The 19,582-nt window shown below is 25.9% G+C and overlaps 1 protein-coding gene across 1 annotated transcript; it reads right to left on the reverse strand.

The window, feature by feature from the left end:
* Positions 1–4,459: 4,459 nt before the first annotated feature.
* On the reverse strand, positions 4,460–13,711 carry LOC145848455 (protein spinster-like). Its single transcript, XM_082953913.1, has 10 exons — positions 13,497–13,711; positions 12,790–12,942; positions 12,093–12,203; positions 9,941–10,103; positions 8,818–8,947; positions 8,460–8,573; positions 7,955–8,110; positions 6,286–6,408; positions 5,550–5,753; positions 4,460–4,554 (listed from the first exon to the last, which is right to left on the reverse strand). The coding sequence occupies exons 1-10, from the start codon at positions 13,658–13,660 to the stop codon at positions 4,460–4,462; spliced, it is 1,413 nt and encodes a 470-aa protein (XP_082810039.1). The 5' UTR covers positions 13,661–13,711.
* Between the last annotated feature and the right edge of the window lie 5,871 nt (positions 13,712–19,582).

Below are 19,582 nucleotides of genomic sequence, written 5' to 3' on the forward strand. Positions count from 1 at the left end.
TCAGAATTTTTTAACAAATTTATAAACACGTTAATGATTATGAAACCTTGATATTTAAGTTTTGTATTCTGTGAATATAAAACAGCACTACTTAAAATGTTTTGATATTTTATTTTCTTTAAATTTCTATGAGAAACTGTTTTCAATTTGTTGAGAAAATAAAAAAATATTTTTATTAACCTATAAATGTTATTTTCTGTTAAGAAATTCTTTAATCCTTGAAAACTTTTTTAAAAACTTTAAATGTTGTTTACTATCAAGAAACTCTTTTAATCCCTAAAAATAAATCTCGACCTTTAAAATTTTTGTATAAAAAGGCAACATAGTAGTTGAAATTCATAAAAGTTTTTACAAAGCTACAAAGCACAAGTGAACTAACAAATTTGTTAAAGTATTGAAAAATATATAATATGAGATTGGTAAGTTTATAAAAGTTTCGGTTACGAATTTAAATGTAAAAATTGCTATCTATCTTTATAAAGTATTGCTTATTTTATGATTATAAATTAATGTTTTTCTTAAGTTAAGATTTGTGTTTATAAGTTATTAACTTATTCTTAATTACGTTGCAAAAAATAAAATATTTTTGTACGTATAAAAAAGTTGTTTTGTTTATATTTTGATAAAGATGTCAAATTACAAGTTTTCTGCAAATGTTGAAGTTCATTTTTATTTTTGTAAAAGCTTGTATTTTTATTTTAAATTTTATTTTTATTAATGAGGAAGTGTTTTGTATTTTAATATTTAAATTCACTCAACAGAAAGAAAACGTTATCTATGTCAACTAATTTTGTTTTGATTTTTACTAACAAATTTTTCCTTAAATTTGCAGAATATTACTTTGTTCTTGATGTCAATTATGACGATCGCTTCGATTACGATGGCAACGCCAATCCCTTCGAACAACAACAATTATGAAAACTTTCAATTCTTTGATAGAGAACCTGATAAGGACTACAGTTCAACAAATGAATACAAATTTGAAAAAATTGGGTCAGTTTTAATAAGGGTGATAAATTAAATTTACATATTACAAAAGCTGAAAATATCATATTTACTTCGAAGACTGAAAAAGTTAAAAAAAAAATATAAAGTTTATTTTTCATTTCTAGGTTTCTAAGTTTTACCGAAAAAGCTAATTGTACGAGTGAAATCGAATCTAGAGGAATTTTCTTCAAAGACTGTAAAAATGTCAAATACACAGAAATAAAAAACATTAACCCGCAATTTTTTGCTTACAAGTGCGACCATGAAAACAACGTGACTTACACGACTAAATATTTTGCTAAATCTTCAGATCCTTCTTACATTTATGTAACTTATATACCTGTTGGCTGCAAGAACAAAAAGCTAAAAGTTCCAAAAGTTTCTTATAGCTATGCGTATGAATATTTCAGCCAAATTCCAGTGATAAGCGATAAGAAAGTAATTGACAGAAAAACAATTATCAGGTTTGTAATATAAAAAATATAAGTTTTTCGGATTATAGATGTTTCTATTTGATAAAATGTTAGTACTATTAAAGCTACTAAATTTTAAACATTTCACATTATAGCTTTATTTTAATGTACAAATGTACAACATCGTTATACTTATCGATCATGTATATGACAGAGTATTTAATTATTTTGATTCGTGTTTTATACAAATTAAGCATATAAAAGTACATATGTTTTGTATAAACTAATGTAAATTTAAAACTTTAGATTCAATGACTTCTTGGATAAATTCAACTGCAAAACTTACAATCGAAGCAATGCTGATTACGACGCTAAAAGCTTGATTAAAATCAGATGTCACCCAAATGACATGGGATTTAAATACTTGCAGGATATTAAATTCGTTCCTAATAAGCATGTATTGGACACTATTCAATTTTTAGCTCCAATTTGTAAGGCAGACAAAGTTTTGCATACAGAAGTTGTTGACTTCAAAACTTATGATGAAAATAATGTAGGAAAGGATTACACAATGAGAATTCCTGTCAGCTGCCGTTAATTTGATGATTTAACAAATTTTGATATTTTTGTCTATTTTAACAATATTTATTTGTTCTGTTGTCAAACATTTTATCGCTCCTAAAAGCATTTAATATTATTTATTTGAAAAAACATAGAAAATATTATATTTATATAACTGTATTTATTTAATTTTACTATCTTTTTTATGTATTTGAAAGTAACATTTATCATTTTCTCTGTTTGTCTTTATATTATCTTGCTAAAATTTATAGAAAAACAAGCTATAAATTTAAAACTATAAGTTTTGCTTCTTCTATTTGTTAGCTTGAATCTGAATATTTTGAAAATATAAAGTTATCTATTTGTCGACGAATTTACCTTTGGTGAATAAATAAAAAATATAAACTATTTTAAATATCTAAACAACTTGTTTTATAATTTACGACACTTTGTTGAATTAATACAAAAACTGCCTTTCTGGAGTAATAAGTTAGTCACAACTTGAGCTTTTGTTGGTCATCTTTTGTAAACGATAAAAGTTTATGGCACGTAGATTGGTTGGCGACAAACGTTCACAAACTAAATGCAAACTAAGTTTTAGAACTGCTAGACTCGTGCAAGCTTCAATTACAGCCTAAAAATAAATTTAAATTATTAAAATTAAATGATATTTTTGCTCAGTATCACTTTTTGGCTGGAATTAACGTGTTTGTTTAATTTACATTTTTCATAGCTAGAAAATTTATGTGAAAACTGTACTTGTAAAAGTAATGCAACTTGAAATTTTGTACATGATTAGACTAATCAAAAAATTGTTTATTAATTAAGTTCTTGAAATGGGTAGCCCGCTAGGCTTTTTAAAGTTTCGTCTGTAAAAGACGCTTTCTGGTAAAAATGCCAACTAAACGTTTGTTTGACTTTAGACTCAGAATATCATGGTTGATTTTTTTTTTTAATAAAATTGATTAACAACGGAAACCCTGCTGTTTAGCGCTCAATGAAAAATAACTTAATAAATTATTATAAATAAGTTAATAAACATCGAATTTAAACAGGAGCTTTTTGCGAAAACTTTCACAAAATTATCTATATGTTGATAAAAATCAGAACGATTTTCTATAAATACGTTGAAGATCTATATGTCGTAAAAATGACGCACGTTATAGTAGAAATACGACTAACAAAACTAAACAAGATTTTTGTATAAACGAGACTTTGGTGGTTTTTGAATTCAATGAAGTTTTTTATAGAAAGTTTTTGACAATCATTAAATGTGCTTTTTAAAAATATTCTTTGCTTCACTTCTGTTCTTAAGGCTACTCTTTTTTCTCGGCGATACAGTTATTTTGATATTTGATTTGAAATATAAAATTTCATTTAAAGTACTCGGTTGTTTTGGTGCAACTAATGACTAGTCATAAAGAACTTAAAATTAATTCGATCAATAATAATGAGCACTTTGTTAGAAGTGCTTAAAGAGTATCAGGTTTAAAAAAACATTTGTTTTGGTAATGTTTTAAAATTTTTTAGCATTAGATGTTATATGTTAATAAATACTTTTTTGAGTATTGCTTTACAGTTCATTTATTTAATTAAGTAAAACGTCCTTCTTTAAAAGTTAAACGTTTTTTTATGTTATGTTTGAAAAAAACTTTTAATAACAGAAGTATTTAACTTAAACAACGTACAAATCTAGAATATGAAATTGTTTTAAAAACTTTTACAAAATACAACTTACAATTACTAAAACGAAGCAGACTTTTATAGTAAATAGTATTTAAACCTTCGCTTTACTTAAATGCTTTTTTTTTTGAAAAATACATCAGTAAGGTACAGTATAAAACTTAATAAACTGGACTTAGAAGTATTATTTTTTAAAAGTGTTGTTTATGGTTAATGTTCATCAATTCATTCTGCAAATAATTAAATGTTATAAATATTACAAACAAAAATAGGCTGAGTAAAAATGCTTTTGTATTAATTTAGTAGTTTTAAATTTATCAGATTTTCTTTAAATTCTTTTTTGAACTTAAATGATTCCAAAACATATTTTTTTTAACAAAAACAAAATACAAAAACTAAAATTGAATAATTTAATAGAGAAAACATTCCTTAAAACGCAATAGAAAACTAGAAACTACAAACTAAATGTTTTTCAACAGCCTGCGATATTCTAAACAGAATACAAAATAATTGATTGATTTCAACTCGAATTCCTAATAAGTTTTATATTTATTTTAAAAACATACATCTCTTGGCAAGTTGTTTATACAAGTAGACTTCAATTGAAATAAATGATCGAAAAGAATATTTTAAAGCAAAGCAATAATTTTTAAACACTTAGATGAGCAATTAAACACAAAAAAAATTTGATCAAATTCAAAATTGCCATAAATAAATAGCACTCTTTAAAAAAACAATTACAGAATGTTTGGTGAATAAATTAAAGTGAGGTCAGTTTTCAATTATTTTTAAAGTTTTTGACTTTTAATTTCATGTCATTTTATTCTTCTTAATTCTTCTTGATCGTACTTGCTTTCCGTCGGCTTGTAAAATATAAAAGCGAGTTGGGCGAAAAAGAACAAAATTCCACCTAAACAGTTTTATTTGTAAAATTAACTTATAAAAATTCGTTATTCTTTGGTAACATTTATACAAAACCAAGAAGCTTCTTAATTCTAATACTAGGTTCATAACTGCTTCAGTTTTAAATTAATTAAAAAATAAACAGTAATAAATTTGTACCGTTTGTAAATAATTAATGAGTATGAGAGTCTTATATAAACAACAACTGTTAGTGGAAGAAAAAAATACTATTTATTCTTTTGTAATTACTTTTTGTTTTAAAAAATACTATGATTTTGATACTTTACAAAATATTTAGATTATAAAACACATTCGTGCGATAATATTTTCAAAAATATTTAAGTTCTTGTTTTGAAGTCTATTATTGTAACATTCTTAAAAATACCATTACTTATTTAAACAATTTAAAATTAAACTAATTACATGAACTATAAGTTAATCTCTATTTTAAATAGACTCTAAATAACGCTTATAATCGTTACATTTTAAAAACAGAAAAGTTTAAAATTCTTATAAACGGTTTGAATTTTTTTACGAATATTTAGTTTCTTACTTATCTAAAAAGTTCGCAATATTTAACTTAAATACCAAAACTTAGTTTTCAGTTTTCAAAATTACTAATTTTATAAGATAAACATTTTAAGTTATAAAACAAAACAAGTTTAAAACGTACGAAACCGAAATATTTATGCTTAGCAGTTTGCAATATTTCATTTAATTAAAACAAATAAGTAAGCCAAGTCTGAGCATTATTTATTTACTAATCGTTCTCTTATTTATTTAAGAAATATTGGCACTAACATTAAACAGCTAACGTTAATTTTGTATCAAAAACTTTAAGAGACAAAACATTATTTGAAAATACTTTTTTTTTCTTATTTTATTTCGAAGAATCCAACGTATGATGTACATACTTATTGTAAAATAAATAAACTAATATGTATATATATATATATATATATATATATATATAATAATATACAAACAACTAAATACACTGACTGATTCCGAAGAATCCCGCGTAGCACAAGTACAACGCCTTCCTCAGGTCGCCCCCCAACGCCTGCCGGATGGGGGGGACGATCAGCGGGGCGTTTCCTCCCACGTTGTTGATGACGAAGATGAAGATGGCGATCCCGGTGGAGCGCATCGAGGCGGGGAAGAACTCCACCAGAACGGTGAACAGCACTCCGAACCACATCTCGGCTGAAAAGTGTTGCGAAGTGTGAAAAAGATGTTTGAACTGAGTTTTAAACAAATTGAATGAAGAATGTCTCGGCTAGATAAAAAAGTGGCGAAAAAATATCTTTAGATTAAATACAAACTTAGCTTTGAAATACTTCTCTTCAGCTGAACATCAAAAGTTTACATTGTTTTTAATAGCCTTTTACAATAACTACATTTAGATTATGTCAAATAGAAAAAATAAATCAACTAATAAAAGGAGTATGGTCCTTTTACGCAAATATTTCTAATCAAACAAACTTATAGCGAGTAATAGTGAAACAAACTAAGATAACTTTTTTTTAGAGAAATTAAGACTAGTTTTAAATTTATTCTTATTTGCTCACGATAACTCTATATACCTTAATACTTTAAGACTTTAGAAAAAAAAAAACAAATATTTCTTTTCAATCTTATGTGTTTGACAATTGGTAATGTTTTACAAGCTTTATAATAGTATTTTGTTGTAACTAATCGTTTTTAAGAAATGTTTTTTTTTTTAAAAGACACTTACCAAAGAAATATCCGAACAGTAGAAATACAAACGCGTACGGTGGCGCTACAGATAACGTGCCTATTGACAGACAAGCTGCAATTATTTGGCTTCCAGCTAATACCCATAGTCTCGTGTTTATTCCTGTTAAAAAAATAAAATATCAATTAACCTTTTTAAAGTCTTAATAATTGATTTTCAAATTTATTTAAAAACAAGATAAATCAGTTGAAACTAAAAATAGGTAAATAACTTTTTTTTACTAAAATACAACTAAACTAAGCATTTACGATGAAATCAAATAAAAAATAATTATAAAGAATATAACAAATATAAAACGACGATTTTAAAGTCATTAACTATCATACAACAAATCAAATTAAGATTTAAGTAAAAATAAGACGATTTAAGCTGAATTTATTTCCTAGCACCTACCAATACTTACAAATACATTTTAATATTACTAACCTCCTTTTATTGTCTTTTTATCGCTATATATAAAATGCTTTAGATCGTCGTTTAGTATTATACCTGAAGATCTGCTATAAAGCAGTTAAACTACAGTTTTACTAATAAATAGTAACTGAACATTCTTTCATTATAAGTAAACTATGTTTTTTACGACAAAAATATGCATTAAGTATAAACAAATGTTTGCTTACAAAATCCAATTAACCTCACTTAAGTAATTTCACTTGTGTAATTTGTAAATTTAAATTGTTTATTTTATACAATTAGCCTACATCGTACACATTTTATAGCTTTTTAGAATCAAAAAAATACTTTGAAAAAACGCGTTTTTTTTAAACTCCGAATTTTAGTTGTAATTCAAAATGCGTCTGCATACTTGACTAGCATTATGATTTTGTAGAAAAGTAAAACACTAAGTAAGAAGTTATAAACTACTTCTATATAAGCAGTTTTTGTTCAACTTGTTTCATAAAATAAATATTCTAAGTTACAATAAGTTACTTTGATGACTGAACGACTTCAAAATATTAAATCAATTGAAAATAACTAGTAAAATTTTTGTTGTTTTTACAACAGTTTACATTGCTTTAATTTAACAAAAAGTTGACTTTAACTATACTGACAAATAAAAAAATTCTTAACTAAAGCCTTAAAGTCATCAATCAAACTTGAAAACAAAAACAAAATTATTTTGTAAACAAACTTTATTTGTACAAAAAGTTTACTTTAAGTAAATAGTCAAAAGATCAAAGAACCTTAATTATTATTCGTGTATTGAACTTTTATCCCAAGTTTTTCAAATAAAAGTTCATACAGAAGCATATAAAGAAATTTTTACTTCACTGTTTTGTTTTTAACTTTTAGTTTGTGATTAATTAATGTTTGAACTTTAGTTGGCTGTTTACTCCACTGTTTGTTTATTTAACCTAAAGCTATCCTATACAAGAAACAAAACGAATGACCTTATTTTAATGGTTAATGACCTTAATTGACTTTTAAATTTTGTATTAACACTAAAAAATATAGAAAAAGTTACCAAACTTGTACATATTTAAACAACTAAAGTTTAAACAACCAAGCAAAAACTTTTATTTAATACAATAAAACTTTTTTAAAAATATTATGTTGTTATTAATACATCCACAGACTTTTATAGCGTTATGAGTTCATATAAAAATGAATCACTGTTTAAAAACTAATTTTGTCAAATTAAAATAACCGTAATTGTTCGCGAGGCGATCGCTTAAAATTCCTCCTACAATGATTCCGAAAGTTCCTCCCAAAATGGAGTCGATCGCCATCCACGCGCCGACTTCACTTCCCGGGTAGTTCTGCTGAAAATACACCTGGCTGTTGTACGACCAGCAGAAAGATCCTGTGATATTATTTGTTCAGAAGACTTATTACTAAATTTTGTTGATCAAAGTTCGACTCAGGCATCAAAACCCGAGCCAGTTAAACTGAAGACACACGAAGTGAAAAAAGAAGAAGTTTAATAATAAAAAGAGAATACGGCTTTGTGTTTTCTGACTTAGTGTTTGTTTCAAATCTGTCAATCTGCCATAATGTACGAAACTGCTCTTCTACTAAAATATAAGAGAACCCTAACGACATTTGTATATTTTAGTAAAAACTATTTTTTTATAGATTTTTTAAGGCGCTTGTGTTACTTAGTGTTTTAGTCTTACATAAAAAAAACTCTATAGCTTTAGTTAAAATAAAACCTGAATGTCTTATGCAGGCTCCGGCCAGCAAGAACAGCATTACGGGAGAGGTCACCATGATCTGGAGGACCTTCTTCACTCGAGTGCCCAGAGGTAACATTTCTACCGGCTCAGCTGAAAAAAAAAGTTTTCTGTAAAACGCATTAAATATTACAATCTATCAAAGTTTTATTTTTCCGAAATAATTTAACTATGATACTAGTATTTCTATACTATTCACAATAAACGTAAAGGTTTTCACAGGTTTCAGATATAACAAACCTTTTTGTAGACTATTCAAGCATAGTCGGCCAATGTATTGTTTTTTATTAAGGACAATGTGGTGTGTGAATGAAATCTGTGAAAAAATTAAACTAACTGAGTTCTTCGGAACTGTCCTTTTCAGACGTCTGAGTCTGGGTTCTCTGCGGTTCCTTGACGCTCAGGTATAGAATGATCGCAGCAACGATAGCTGGAGCGCCTCCTATGTAGTAACATACCCTCCAACCCTGTACAAATTAATCATTTTAAAAAGTTTTAAGGTATTTCATAGGCCGTATCCTAACAAAATAAAACTTTAAAAAATAAAACTAATAAACATTAACATTTTTGATTTTTTTAAATTATCAATGTCAAAACAAGTTACTAGTGTATAGAAACAAGTTTAAGACTGAAGTATGATAAACGATAGAACTTAAATGATTTATTTTTGTTAAATGCTTTAAATTCTTGTAAATAAAACATCATAAAAACAGAATTATAAAACTATTGTATGACTATTATATAAATATAGCTTATAAAGCAGTCAAAAATGTTTAAACATGTATTTAAAATAATCTCTACACTATTATTAATCATACTACTACATTTAATAACTAAGAATAAAATTTGTTTATCATATGTGGTCTGTACTTTAAAAAGCAGTTTTTATATAACATTTTATACAGCTTTGATTGTGTAAATTTAAACAAAACATCTAGCAGCAACAAAAGTTTGGTAGTTGCAGCTTTGTATAAAAAACAACTGCTTTTTAACATAGTAATACAATTTTTTTTTTGTTTCAACAATCTAAGATTTACTCATTAGACTCTTAATAAACTATGTACAAAGTTAAAAATACTAAAAATATTTTAACACTATCTTTACATATATGGTTTTTACTATTGAATTTTAATTATTTCTTTTGTAAACTCGATAAACGTGATAAATAGTACAACAAAATAATTGTGCTATGAAGCGCTTATAGTTTACTACTTTTAAACCTTTTTTTTCAAATTTTTGTTAGCAAGCATAAGCCTTATGGGTATGGTAAGTATGGTAAGTATGGATAACTTCCAAATATTTAAAAACTAAAGTTATAGTTGTAATAAAACACAAAATAAATAACAAATTAGTTTAAATAAAAGTTAAATGTTTTTAACTCTAAAATTTAACGCAGACAATTTTAAAGTTTACTAAAACAAAGAAGAAAATTTTTTACTAAATATCAAACAAGTACAAACCAGCCCGCCAATATTAGCAGCGGTGACGTAATTGCCCAGCAAGAACGCCATGCCGTACCCGAAATAAATCCCCCAATTGAAGAAACCCATGGCGAACGCCCTCATCTTCTTGCTGAACATGTCCGCCACGATGCTGGCCGTCAGCGGGGTGCATGCGGATTCTCTGTCAAGGGGAAATTACCTTTTTGTTTTTGGTTAAATGGATAGTGAACTGCAATAATTGGTTTGTTTTTTCGTTCGATTAACTTTATGTCTAAATTTTTATATACATATTTTTTGATTCTATTTATTTTGAAAATCTAGTGCGTACCTTATCGATGTACATAGTTTATAGTTAAATTTGATATAGTAAGTATAGTGAAATTTTTTTCATTTGGTCGTTTTAGTTAAATAACTGAACTCATTCTTTACAATTAATTGCTTCAAGTTTTTTTAATTTATGTTTTAATTTAGTTTTTATATGAACTTATAGACAAAAATTGCCATAAAAAAAGTTTTTTTTGTTATATGCCTAAACTATTCATAGCTTTCTTAAAAACTAAACACTTTTCTTAACCTGCACTACAACGGTTTTATAATCTATATATGTTAGTTTTATCAGAAGATTTATAATGCTCTATAAAATATTAATAACAATGATAAAAAACAAAACAAAAAACAGTATATAAGTAAACAAAAAAAAAAACATTGTAAAGTATGTTTTTGGATATAAAAAATGGTTATAAAACTCGACCATTCATAGAAACTCAAAAGTTTTTTTTAAAGCTGTTATACCAAAATGACAGTGTATTTAAGGTTTACATCATAAACGATTGCTTATTTACTAACTAAAACTTAAGGTAATAATAGCGAAGTCTAAACAAGTATTTTATTCATTATATTTTACTTCAAGTATTACGACGCTTCCAAAAAAAAAAAACAGAAATTTGATTACATTACATAACACTTTAGGTCAATATTTGTTTTTGCTGCTAACATAGTTTACTAATCGACAGTTTATTTTATTTTATTTTGGTTTTAAAAAGTTTGTTTTTGTTGTAAACCTTTAAGGAAATCAAATAACAAGTATTTAAAGTTGATAAATTTTATGTACCAATTAATTGCTAATAACAAAACTTTTTTCATTTAAACGGTTTATTGAGCAATGCTTTCAAAATTTAACTAATTTCCTTGTCAAAACAAAATAAATACTCACAAAAAACTAATTAATCAAACGCAATACGAGTAAACTAAAGAAGCAATCAATATAAAACTAATCAAATTAATCATAAAAACTAAAATAGATAATTAGAAGTTGATAAAAGTTAAGTTTACAAGACATAGGTGTACATTTCATAAAAACAAAACAGTTGCTATTGAAAGTGTTTTTTATATTTTTAAAGATGATTTAGCATATAAATTAAGCTTTTACTAACTATATTTTAATTAAAAAGTTGTTTTGTAATCTAAATCTTAATATAAAAATTGTTTTGTTAATTAAACTTAAGGGCTTTTTGTTTGATTAATGTGTTTATAATTAAATCAACTTTAAATACAAGAATGCTGATAAAAATGTGTATGCTAATAATGCTAATAAAGAAAATCGTAAACTTTTCTAATTGTGACGAACAAAAATTTTGGTGAATTAAGAAGATTAACACCGAAAAAGTGAACAATTTAAAATTTAATTAAAACATAATTTCTATTAGTAATGAGGAAATAATTAATTCAAAACTAGGTTATGCTACAAACAATCGTTACTTAAGTTTTTATTTGTAAGTTGTATTTTAACCTTAAATTTTCAAAAACAAAAACTTTGCTTACACAGCAAAAATTTAGTTTATTAAATTTATCTCACTTAAATGATTATGTTGAAATAAAGCTTGTAGTTAGATAAAAACTTAAGATTGATTTGCATATCATGTTTTTAGATAAAAATAAAGTAAAACAAAACACTCCTGTAAAGCTAAAACAAAATTAAAATTGAGAAATTAACAGGTCTTTATATAAATAAACTCCTATGGCAGAACACGTAACAAACAAAACTAGTTTTATCAGAATAATCAGACTTTGAACAAAACTAAAGTTTTGTGAACAAGTACTGTTATCAAAGGAGTTTTTTATTTTAATGTTGTTTCGAAATTTCTCAATAGTAAAATAAAAAATGACTTACCCAACTCCCAGCAGAAATCTAGTCAGGGCAAATATCCAGTAAGTGTTGGCGAATCCGGAGCATAAAATTGCTATAGAATACAAAAGCACATTGAAGGACAAAATTTTCACTCTGTAAAAAATTTAAAGTATTTATTTTATAACTAAAGTTTTGTTTTAATAAGATAGATAGATATAAAAGTAAATTGTATACTTTTTTTTATAAAATTAACTAAGAAAAGGTTTTAAAAGTTTATGTATTTACTGTGTTTTTTTTTACTTTTAATCGAAAAAAAAACGTTGAAATAACATTAAACAATGGACTTGAAACACTCTTTAGATAAAGTATTAACGAAGTGCTAATAAAATAATGATAATTTTGCAGCCATCAAAAATTTATTACAATCAATTTACGTTCTGCAAACGAGGTTAAGCAAATAACGTGTTTTGCAGATGAAATATAAATAATCACTTTGTGCTCAATAACAGTATGATTTTGTACATTTTGCTAGTGGAAACAATTTTAATTAAAACAAGATTTTAAGTACAATTCAATATTTATTGTTTTGTATTTTTCTTTGCTCGTAAGACTAAATTTTCTTACCTGCTGTTTTTGTGACCTATAAATCCATTGATAATAGTATATAAATAATTAATGACACAAAATATCAAAGTTAAAATCCAATGTTTTGCTCTTAAAACTCGTAAATTTTGCTCACCTGCTGTATTTATCGCCCAGAAAGCCGTTGATAATAGTGAAAACAGTGAATATGAGAATGTAAATAGGTCCTGCTAATACTTGGTACTCTATGCCTTGCCCGCTGTAGTTGTATTGGCAGTAAGTTTTGTTTTCGGATGAAACTGTGTTACATCTGTTTATGATAAAATATATTACTTAAACTATAATTGTTTAAATCTTATTTCAATAATCATTCTATATGTTTGAATTACATAGAACAATTTACTTACAACGCAACATTTCTGAAATTTTTGTAATTCTATCACTATGTAAAGTTAGAAAACGTTTATAATTTTATAATTTTAAAGTTTTTGAAAATCATTTTAGTTATTTATCTTGATAGTTATAAGTTACTTTGTATACAAACAATTTACTGAAATGTTTATTTCTAAATAGTTTTAGCTTTTATTAAACAGATAATTTAATGCAAGCTAAAACTACCAACATAATTTTTTTTAATTACTTGATCAATTGTCAACTTTTTACGAGCGGTTTAAGAAAAAATGTGATAAGAACAAACAAAACATATGAATTTAAAAACAACTTGGGTTTTGAATGCATTTTCAAGCTGCTTTTGAAGCAACAACTATTTTGTAACTGAACACTAAATAAATTCAAACAACGTAAAAAGCAACCTATTTAAAGTCAAGTAAAAGCCATATGTAAAATATAACAGTGCAAACAAACTCTGTGACATTCTTGAACTCCTTGCATTTTCTATCAGCTCTACTTTCAACGTCCAGGTTCAAGTAGACACAACTCTGTTCACCGAATTCCAAGTCCTGGGTCAGTGGGGTCGAGACCACGCCGAGCAGGTAGTGTCCGTACTCACCGAAACCGTAACAAATCATCAAAATGGTTATTCTGTACCAATCGTACGAGGACTGACCCAGACAACCACTTTCTTCATTTTTCTTAGACATTTTATTAAAAAAATCTTTAATTTGTTGTTAGTTATAATTTGGTAAATTAAAATATTTTGTATGGTTAAGTTGTTATTTAATGCTACGTTTTAGAGTTGTATACAAGTTTAAAAAGCACTAACATGAGCAGTAACTTTTTTTATTCAGTATTTAGATAAAACATCATTAAAAAAATAATATTTTAAATCATTTATTTACAAAATAAAACATAATATGTATAAACAAAAACCAACTTATTTATTATTTAAGGTATTTGTTTCGAAACAATATTTTTTTAATGTAAATACTTTTATACAAATTTACAATCACTTCGTGTAGTATAGAATTTGTTTCATAAGCTAAGTTTTTAAAGTGTATAACAGAAAATTGTAAAATTGATTTATGCTGGTTTTATACTCCATTTTAGTAATACGTCATAATCAAGCTGCTCAATATTATAATTTGGCCAAATCTTACAATATGCCACTTATGTTTTCAAAAGTATTATTTAAAACTAATCTTTTTCTCAATGGATTATAACACAATGTTGTTGATAAGCATTTAAGCAATAATCTAATCCACAATTTAGCTCAAAAGTTAGTGCAACTCTAAACAGTAAATTTTATAAACAATCGTTAACACAAATATACATTCATATTTTTAAGTACTAAATTCAATAAAATTGCATGTAATTATGAAATGCATGAATTGAATTTTTAATGTTATTGTTAAAGTAAACAAACAAAGCTGAATGGTACCACAAATATAAAACAAACAAAATTCTGTTTATTTAGCTTGCATATTTATTGTTGAAAATATATGCATTTCTATTTTCATAAACCTGTTTTTATAAAAAAGTTTGTCTATTTTGTTTTACAAGCAAGTTGTTAAAATAGTTTAAATGTTTGAATTATGAAAAGTGGTTTTATTACTAAGTTGTACGTGCAAAAACAAAAATCCAGGATCTTTAAGTTTTATGCAATTTTTGACTCCCGTGTATACAGCTGGAGAAGATACAATAAAAGTAATTAGAAACAAAAGTAAATTACCCATTTTCAAAGTTACGGCTTAAGATTATTTGTTTAAACTTATTATCATGTTTATATAAAACTAGTTATATAGTTAAATACCACCATGTTATGAGTTACTTAGTGTAAAATTCTTTGTATACAAAAAAAAAATACACAGCTCCTTTTAAATAGTCTAAACAACTTCAGTTATTTTTTGTGTTTTCAGTAATGGTTTACTAAAACGTGAGTAGGAATATTGAGATTTAAATTATAACACGAGGTTCAGCAATTAAATAAACTAAACAAAAAAATATAATATTTTGTCATTTTGCTAGTACATATTAGTATTAGCTAAAATATAAAGTGTTGCATAACAAATTGTGTTTAAACAAGCAATCAGGTAATTAAAAATAAGAGTACTAACAAAACTAGGTAATGAAGAAACAGCTATGCTGATGTTTAAAATTTCCAACAACTTATACAACTTGAATCACAGAAACAAAGTTTTCACATTAACACTTGAGAGCTACTTTCTCCTAATAAAAGTTTACAAAGCTACTAGAGCGTGAATTCGTAATTTCACTTCCATGTAGTAACTGAAGTTCTCTATTCTGTTTGGACATAAAGGAAGGCGTTTGAATTAATTAAGCTTTGATGGAAACCCTTTTATAATAGTGGTTTTACAGTTGAGAGGTTTATATAAACTCAAGATGGTTTTTGAAGACACTCAAGATTTATATTAGGAAAATTAGCAAATGCTATTTAGCAAACTTTAATCTGCACAGAATCTTTAATATTTTTAAATTGTTTTTACAAAGTTTATATGTAACTATTACTTTTTTCAATATGATACAAGTTTCAGAAAAGGATTAAAATGTGTAATTAGTTAAACTGTTTTTAGGTGAAATAAAAAAGCTTAGATAAAACTATGACTTGAAAATTTAATAAAATTTATTTTTTTTATAATACATGATATTTTTTTTCATTAAGTTTGAAAAATGTAAGAAAAATTTGTACCTTTATAATACTTGAGTATATTTATAACTTGAACATTGAAAATGTATAATGATAAACAGTAAGACAAAGACTATTTAAAATATACAACAAAAACATCAACTTTAATAGACCTTTAACCAATGAACTTTTTGTTACTTACTTCCTTTAAATTGCACAGTCATATAAAAATATTTTTTGAAAGTCTACAGCGGCTTAGAAGGCCGGAAAAGTTTTTATAGCAAGCCAATTCAAAAGCAGTTAATTGAGAAATATTTAATATTTGTTGGTATAATATATGCACAGTTGTCTTAAGAATTTTTAAACAATAAAATATTAGCTTGTAAAACATAACTGACATTACATAGCTGATTTTTTGTTTAAAATCAATAACAGTTTTCTTTTTGATTTTGAAACTTAGCTTTATAAAAAATTGTGCATTTTAATTATAAACTTTTAAAAAGGTTGTAAAAAAGTTAACCAGTAAATACATACATAAACAAAAATTTATGAAAAAAAGTTTTACCTTTACATTTACTATAACTGCAACATAACAAACAATGCATTCTGAATAAAAGTATTTGCTTCAACATAAAAACAGCTTAATAATACTAAAACAAACAAGCTTGAAACAATCAGCTGAAAATATTGAATGAAAATTGAAACTCTCAATGAAAAATTTATCAATGCAATGCACAAAATCACACGATACACAAGTATAACTTTATAGAGAGAGAAAAAAGGTCTCTCGTTTTAAATTTTGTCCGGTTGAATATATTGCAATAATGCGTAGTAAATAAAAAACGTCATAGATTTTTATTTCAAATTCGCGTTTTATTGTATTTAATAAATCTTTAAGCAGTATTTGAGTTTAAATAACCTTAAATAGTTTTTCTAATCCGAAGATATCTATTTATTTTAGTTAATACACTGTTAAAGTTGTAGTCAAAAATGTAATTAAAAACAAGTTATGTTATTAGAACGTCATTATAAAATTTCCCTAAAATTATGAAATAAATTAAGTACATTTTTTTATTTTACAATAAACTATATAAATAGTACATAACTTTTTTTTTTCAACAATAAAACAGTTAAAAATTAAAAAAGATTTTCAAAAAATATAAACTAAGTTTACTGTAATCTCTTAAAACATAACTAATGTAGTCAGTAAATTAATAATAAATTGTTGTAGGTATGGTATTTTCTAAAAGTAAAACGTAAATCAGACAGTTTTTAAAATACTCTTTAGAAACTAATTTCATATTCAAAGTAGTTAAAAAACTCTTATTTAAAAAATAATAACATAGACCAAGTAAAATGTTTTTATAAAACTTGGTCTATACTTTATAATAAAACTTAATTGTAAAAATTCGCAAAGCCAAGTTAAAACTAACTGCTTTTTTAGCTAAGTGTCGAAATTACAAAATAAAATTTTTCTTCTAAACTTTAAACTATTTGATAATAGTATAAATTAAATTTAACCATTGAAAAGAAAAACATTATACAACTAAGCTATTATTTTTTTCTATGTTTTTGGCATATACATAATAAGCTTCAATCAGTTTTTAAAGTTTAAAACTTACTAAAAGTAATGCACATTCTTGTGAAGTTTTGAATAAAAGTTTCACCTCATTCGTCTAAATATCGATTATTGCACAAAACTATTGTCTAAAGAGTCTAAATAAAAATTTATAAATCTTAAAGAGTTACTTTTAAACCACTTTCAAATGAACAATAAGTACAGCTTGCTAAATGATACTATTTACTCTAAGGTAACTTTTTTAAATGAAATAAGCCAAAAATACTTTTCGATGACGATTAAGTGCCATGCGCATAGCCAGATGTGAAAGCAAGCTAGCTGCCTGTCAATATGTCAAGCCACCTAAAAAAAAGAATGTATGTGTTGTGGCGGTCTAGCAAAGTGGTAAACAGATTATTGGTAAACCCTGCGTAGCGGACCGCTGCCGCTTTAACGGAGCGACTCTTCCTTCTCGAAAGTAGTTGCATTACGTCACGTGAGACTCCGAGGCCGTAGACGTGAACTGCGGATACAAATAGTTGACGAGGGACGAATAGTTGACAAGGACAGTCGTTCTTTCACAGGACAAAATCAGACTGGACACTAGGGTACTTGTAAATACGACGACCTCCGAGTTTTCATTTTTACATTTGGCAAATTTAACAAAAATACAACATGGAAAATATTAGATAGTTTAAAGAAACTTTCACCTTAGCACTATTTGATTTTATAAAACGTACTCCAATGTGTATGGAACCAAAAAAATTCGACCTTAGAGTTTTTAGCTGAACTTTTTTTACATTTGTGAAATTATCACAAAAACACATTGTGCACAACTTAAGACACTTTAAAGAAAATTATACAAAGGCGCTTCTTAATTTTATGTATTTTTTATAAATTTTTGTAAGTTTTCTTGAGTTTCCACTTTTTTGATAAAAACTTTTTGTAAACTGAAAAGACGCTTATTTATCAGCACCCTACTGGACAGATGTAGGTATTTTTTAAAGGAATAGTTACGAAAGTCCGTAAAAACTTAATTTCATTACTTAAAACAAAATAAAATAAACGGGTTCATAACTGTACATTTAAAACATTTCTATTAAACTTGATATTTTTTTATTAGAAACTGTTTGTGTTAGAGTGGTTTGGGTAAAGACCTGTGTATTTTGAATACGCAAAAAAAGTTTTTTAAAGATAAAGTTCAGATTATTGTAAAACTTTTAATACATTAATTAGAAGAATAAAATCAAAGAGAATCATAACTCTTCATTTAACAACGTGTTTGTAAAATTTGAAATATATTTATATAGAATTATTTGTATTAGAGCGCTTTGTCTAATTTTGATGAATACAAAAACGACTATGACTGTGAAAGGTCGTGACGTGAACTAAAACTTTTATAGGACACCCCGTACAGAAAATTGTCGATTCCATCTTAACTAAATATAAGGTTTTGAACTTGTAGCATACAAATTTATGCTTAGAATTTACAGTACTTTGTTTAGTAAAGTTTAAAAGTTTTGATATTTGGTTTTAACATACTTCTTTTTTGCTTGATTGAATAAAAGCTAAACCAATAGAGAAATTCTTGGTAAACAACTTTCAGATTTTTAGAGATATATTTTTCATCAGTATAGAATGAAAGCATATGAAAATTTTTAAAGCCTTCAGTACTAAAAAATCAACATAAACCTACAAATAGTACTACCTTAAACCTACTAAATCTACAGTTATTTTGAACATAAAAAAAAACTGATTAAGTAATGAATAAGTTTAATAAAGTAAAACTTGTAAACAAAAAATGCTTTTTGTTTTTGTTAGAATTTGTTTTGTTTTGACGAACTTATATACCAAGATTTAAAATCTACTTCATAGAATCAAATAAATGAAAATGAGGAGAACTGTACAGGTATCACGTCATGGCAACTTTTGAGAGTATGTCGTACATAGATTTTATTGTCCAGGTATTCAAACTGAACTAAGCTCGAAAATAAGCAAAATATAAAAATGCTACCAAAGTTTAAAAGCTAAAACTTAACTAAGGCAAATTAATTAATTAAATTTAAAAAAAATTAAAAAACTAGGTAAATACGGTGACTAAAAGGGGATTTAGATCATCTTTACAAGCTATTTCAATCACTAGTTAAACTATTTCTAAAAGAGCAGTGATACACAAAACAAGTTCGTTTGTTGTATGAGCTTTTATTAAAACGAGCAAAGGCAAGTTTGTTAGCGCTAAACATACAAATTTATAAATTTTACAACACAACTTTATGTACTATCATTTTCGCTCCATCTCTTTCTTGAATTTCAAAAAACAAATGCGCAGAGTGCACACGGCTGCAAAGC

Source organism: Thalia democratica, unplaced genomic scaffold (genome assembly GCF_965202585.1).
Source record: "Thalia democratica unplaced genomic scaffold, ktThaDemo2.hap1.1 HAP1_SCAFFOLD_1440, whole genome shotgun sequence".
NCBI classification, from domain to species: domain Eukaryota; kingdom Metazoa; phylum Chordata; class Thaliacea; order Salpida; family Salpidae; genus Thalia; species Thalia democratica.